Source organism: Gossypium hirsutum, chromosome A07 (genome assembly GCF_007990345.1).
Source record: "Gossypium hirsutum isolate 1008001.06 chromosome A07, Gossypium_hirsutum_v2.1, whole genome shotgun sequence".
NCBI classification, from domain to species: Eukaryota; Viridiplantae; Streptophyta; class Magnoliopsida; order Malvales; family Malvaceae; genus Gossypium; species Gossypium hirsutum.
Genome location: NC_053430.1, coordinates 22,530,280 through 22,535,793, shown reverse-complemented (window position 1 = coordinate 22,535,793; position 5,514 = coordinate 22,530,280). Strand labels below are relative to the sequence as shown.

General features: G+C 33.9%; 1 protein-coding gene across 1 annotated transcript; it reads right to left on the bottom strand.

Moving 5' to 3' along the window:
* Positions 1–1,517: 1,517 nt before the first annotated feature.
* LOC107953205 (uncharacterized) lies at positions 1,518–5,244 on the bottom strand. The gene is made up of 3 exons (XM_016888442.2): positions 4,372–5,244; positions 2,353–3,125; positions 1,518–1,885 (listed from the first exon to the last, which is right to left on the bottom strand). The coding sequence occupies exons 1-3, from the start codon at positions 5,143–5,145 to the stop codon at positions 1,717–1,719; spliced, it is 1,716 nt and encodes a 571-aa protein (XP_016743931.1). The 5' UTR covers positions 5,146–5,244; the 3' UTR covers positions 1,518–1,716.
* Positions 5,245–5,514: the final 270 nt, after the last annotated feature.

The window sequence follows — 5,514 nt, the reverse complement described above, 5'->3', positions numbered from 1 at the left end:
TTAATTTTAAATATTTTGATCATTTAATTGGTTTGGAAGTAACAGAATAAAACTTTAAAATACCTAAATGGAAAAACTTATATCTATTTTTTATATAAACTTTTTACTTAATTTATATATATTATTGAGAAATATATTTTTAAAATTTTTTATATATTTTTAAATTTTAAATTTTTTAAAATTTATATAAATTTTTAGAACTTTTATATTTTTAGTTTTTATTTTTTATTTTGAATTCTTTATGTAATTAATTTATATATCATAAAAAATTTCAGGGTTTTATTTAAAAAAAATATATTTGTATTGTATTTTTTTTATACTTTTTTTTTTATTTTTTGATATTGTCTAGGAAAAAAATTGAAAGCATTTTATAGAATTCCATATATTTTTTAATTTGAAATTTGTTTATGAATGCCAATGTCATGTTAAAGGAATATCACATAACATATATGGACTAAATGTGTCCCCTATTTTTTAACACCATTAAAATTTCTAAACTAAAACATGACAAATTAATTAAGTGAAAAGTGAGTATAATTTAAATGCAAAATCATCAAATTGAACATATATATATATATATAAATGAGTAAATAGATTTATGATTAAAATAACATGAAAGATCCTCTAACTTTCACCAAGAAATGGTGAATTTTTCCGATTGCTGCTCTCTTTTAGGTGTTAAGGTTGGATTATAAATTTCCTTTTAAATTTAATTAAATAAATATTGAAGTAATTATTCCTGTAGGAACATTTATATTTTCAAGTGTTGTTTGTTTGAAAGAGTGTAGGCACATAGGAGAGGAAATGAAAGTGATTGCCACTGTTGATGGTGAAGGAGGATGCTATCCACCAACTTACCTCTCCTTCAAACATAATAAATAATTGAAAAGAGAAAGCACATGGAGCAGAAATCAAGGTTGATCCCCCACCACATGATTGGTGTCAGATTTGAGGAATATGACTCATCTGAAATTCCCTACTCTCTTGCATTATAATATTTAATTCATAAAAAAACTATTAAAATCTTTTAAGGCCAAAAGTCGAAGTTATAGTGGATTACAATTAACCTCAATATTTTTATTATTTCAAAATTTCTCTAAATATGAGAATCAATCCCTCAACATATTTCTTATGGACGTACGGTACAATATTTTCATGAATCTGAGATAACACTGTTATTTAACAATACAATATTATCTTCTAATTTAGATTTAATTAATACAATTTTTTTTAGATATTCATCAATTATATGAATAATGAATCCAACTCATCCGGGTAAAGGATAGAAATAAAGAAACAATCAGAATCAATAATGCAACTACACCCTGGATAAAATTGTTGCATAAATTTATGAGAAGACCATATATATACATACATGTATATGTTCATTTATTTATAAAATTTTAACATTATATTTTGTTTTTTTATGTGTACACATGCTGTGAAATTAGATGAAACTTCGGATTAGAAAGAAAAAAAACAGGTAGAAATGTTAAATTTCAAATCTTCAACTTATGTAATGCAACCACCACTAGGATTAAATTTATTATAGGACGGTTTCTTTTAAAGGAAAACTGATGCATTTCACTATTCTTCCAAACGGATCAGAAGCCCGGATAAAAACAATGTATATGCAAAAACACTTATATAAACATATGAAAATGGTCACCAAGTTTTGGAATTGGCCACAGAGATGGGATAATTGGGTTAGAGTCCTCAGAAGACAAACCAATCATCATCGTAGTCAGAGTCTTCATCCACCTCCTCTTCATCTGTGTCTCTGTTTTCATTCCAAATCAAATCCTCCTCCCAAAGCGGGCAAGAACAAGTTGCCTTTTTGTTCTTCCACTCAGCCCCACAATTATAGCAAAACTCATATCCGCATCTGCAAAAACAACCAACCATGAGATGCAGCTTTTGTTTGCATAACAATATATCTAGTGAATATGGTTTACTGGTAGCTGTCAGCTTAAGCACTACCTGACATATGACATCTACGAAGCACAGACATGGGAAACACCCTCGTATATGACACATACATGCCATTGACACAGAAATATATCAAGACATGCCAGGGGAAATAATAGTCCCGACACTGTCAAGACACAAGTATTCAAGGGAATGGTGCCAAATGTTGAGAACTCATATGAGACTCATGATATGATCTTCCAATTCAAGCACACAGCCCTTGTTTTCAAGCAGCATCCCTGCGAGCACCTTCTCAAACCCACCACTCCCTGTCTCCTTCCCTTCCCTTCATCTTGGTTTTTGAACGAACTTAACTTGTGGGACAAAATATTTTAAAAGCAACAACAAAAAAGAAAACTAAAAACCATAACTAAAATGAAATACCTGCAAGTCATGTGGTAGCAACCCTCAGAAAGTTCTATAATGTGGTTGCACTTCACACACTGGCGCCACAAATTCATTCTTGCAAGTGACTTCAGCTTAAGATCTTCTACTGGAGGAAGGGGATTCTTTCTTTTGTAATCTTGACATGTCGTGTCACTGTGCCAAGGAACCTTGCAGTTGATACAGAAAAGGGCATGGCACTTCAGGCATTTCCTGGCACCAGATCTTTCAGCTCCGACAAGTGCATCCTTAGAATATTCTAAAGCCTCACTTCTTGACATTAAGGTCGAGCACCTAGGATATGGGCAATAAACTCTCTCTGTGACAGGAATTGACGCCTCCTTCATTCTTTGTTTCAATGTCTCAATCATTTTAGGGGTCAAAAATTTTCTACAGCTGTCAACAATAAGCTCGGACTTGCAACCCTCATGAGGACATTTGGGCACCATTCCATGTAGCAACTTCACCTCCACATGCTGTTTCATACAAGAAAAGCAGTATCGATGCATGCATCCATCAACTGAAAACATGCTCCCAGAATCAGTATCTTCTAAGCAGATAACACAAGTCTCTTTCACACTCTTGCTTTCATTTTGCTCTACAGGCTGAGTGACCTGAGATACTATTGCTTCCCTTGCAAGCTTAAAGGCATATTTAATATCATTACGTGCCATGAGTATGGGGCGGCAATCAGTAAACTTTCTTTGAAGAAGTAATACTTGATTCACTAACATTGAAATCTTCCTCTGCTTTGGTGGCCATCTCCTAGTAATCTGTATTGCCAAATACATCACAAACAACATTCCCTTTGGCTCTTTATTTTGAAGATAAAGAGGCTTTCAATAGATAGTTTTATATAATCACAAAGCACAAATACAGTTAAACCCTAGTATGATCAATGATGTTCTTTCAATCTTGTGACATGTATATCCAGCATTACTTAATCAAAGGTAATATTTTAACAACCAGAAAACTTAAATGGCCCATGGTTAAGCACAGAATAACCTGATCTCAGTCCAAACAACAACCTGTCAATGAGATGCTGCTGATAGTGAGTATCACCTGTTGTACACATGGCTTAAGTGCATTTTACCAACGCTTTGGCACCATACAACAGAGTAGTTATCAAATAAAAACGAATTGGGGTTTGTCTTGAGCATTTCAATGGGACCCTAATTATCTCCTTCATTTAGTTGCTTTCCTTCTGTATCACCATAACTCACTTTTATTTAATTTGCCACATTTTACTCTAAATTTAAAATCCTAGTACTTATTTTCCTAACAAGATAACCCCACCAAACTCTCAGTGACCCTGAAAGGATATATAGTACTCATCGACAATAACACATAACATTTTTTTGTAAGGAAATAAAAACAGACTTATATACAACTTTTTAAGCCATAACTGATTCATTAGTTCAATTCATTCACTAGAGTCAAGTCGATTCCATTATTTACACTAGCATATCTACTTCCTCCTACTCTAATTCTTTATTACTTCTCAATTTTACCCTTAATTTTTTCCATTAGAAATGAACCAATGGCTAAAATGCAATACTAACTCTTAATTTTTATTCCATATAAAAGATGAAAATTGACAAATTCCATCCTTTCAAAAAACTATGTACTATATACTTCGGTCAGACAATCAATTCTTCAAATTTTCTTGTGTGTTATGTTTGGAGACATGAATTCTAGAGAATGTATACGGATTTTATATGCTATAAAAACAATGAGAATGAAATGCATATATCATTTATAAATTAGTTAAGATTCATGATGATATACATATTATGATAAGGGATAGGGGGTAGGATTGTCCAACGATCGAACCGACGACGGGTGGCAATTGAACTCGACAAGATGATTATACATTTGAATTGAAAACCATCTTTTAAGTTTAGTTCCCGAAGCAAAAGAGAAAGTATTAAGATTAATAAGAAAATGAACATAAATAAACAGAGAAATTCACATGAATTGTAACAAAATGGGAAAATAAAAGGATGTATAGGAACTTACGTATTGATAAATGGGGTAATAATCACAGCAGAATTCAATCCTATTAAGCTCCAAAGACAAAGCAGCGTTAAGCCCTTCGATCAACGCCTTAAGCTCAGCCGCTTGTTTGCTCAACCCAACACCAACTAAAGGCTTTGTAATTTCCAAAATCAAATTATCCCTAAAATCACAAATCGCAACTCCAATCCCCGCGTAGTTGGATGCCTTGTCTTTGACCTTTTCTTCACTAATCAATCCCTTGAAATAAATACGAAAATCATATTCATTGTCAGAAACACCATCAATGGAGTCGATTTCGCTGTCAGTTTCACCCCAACAAAGTTCTTTAGAACACCCTTCACCGAAGGGACGTTCGAAGCAATCGCCCCAATCCTCCCAAAGTTCTTCGGGCATGTCGGCAATCCGGCGGGCGAATTTCTCGTCGTGGACCCGACGCTTGAGGTCGTCCTTGAGTTTCTGGGTTTCGAGGAGGCAGCGCTTGTGATCAAGTGATTCTTGTTGGAGTTTGGAGAGCATTTGAGACGTTAAGGAGAAGACGGTGTCGTTTTGGACGGGGGGTTGTGGCGGCGGTGGTGGGGGTGGTGGGGGTTGGGAAGTGTGGAGAGAAAGGGAAGCGGAGAGGGCTTCTTGGAGTTGGAGATGGAAGGCAAAGTCGAGGTCGGACTCGAGGGAATGGGCAGCCATGAGTTCGTGGTGTTGCTGGGAAAGTAAAGAGTTGAGTTCGTCGTCGTCGTCTGGGTTTGAGTCTCCCACTCCTCTTGCTGTCGTCGCCATTCCCAACAAACAGATCCCCCGTCGATTGACCTCTATATGTACCTTTACTCCTTAGTCCTTGCGTAACTGGGAACTTATCGGCCCAGCTAGCCTTTGTAAGGCTCGAGAAATTGGTGAATTTTAATTTAATTTGTAATTATATTTTTAATTTTAATTTAATGTATTTATATTTGTGAAATTTTAATTGTAATTTAAATGTATATTTTAAGTTTTAATTTTGATTTAATAATAAACTCTTATTATTTGTTTTATATTCAAACCCTAACTCTAAATTCTAAATTTTAAACTTTAATACTTAAGTATAAAACAATGATAAGAGTTTATTTGATAAAAAAAAAAGTAAGCCTTTATTTTCAATTGGAAAATTGC

Coding starts and splice junctions, on each gene's coding strand:
- LOC107953205 (XM_016888442.2), bottom strand. CDS start 5,145: ATGGCGACGACAGCAAGAGGAGTGGGAGACTCAAACCCAGACGACGAC. Junction 3,126..4,371: donor ATTACCCCATTTATCAATAC/GTAAGTTCCTAT, acceptor TTGGCAATACAG/ATTACTAGGAGATGGCCACC. Junction 1,886..2,352: donor TGCTACCACATGACTTGCAG/GTATTTCATTTT, acceptor TTGTTTTTGCAG/ATGCGGATATGAGTTTTGCT.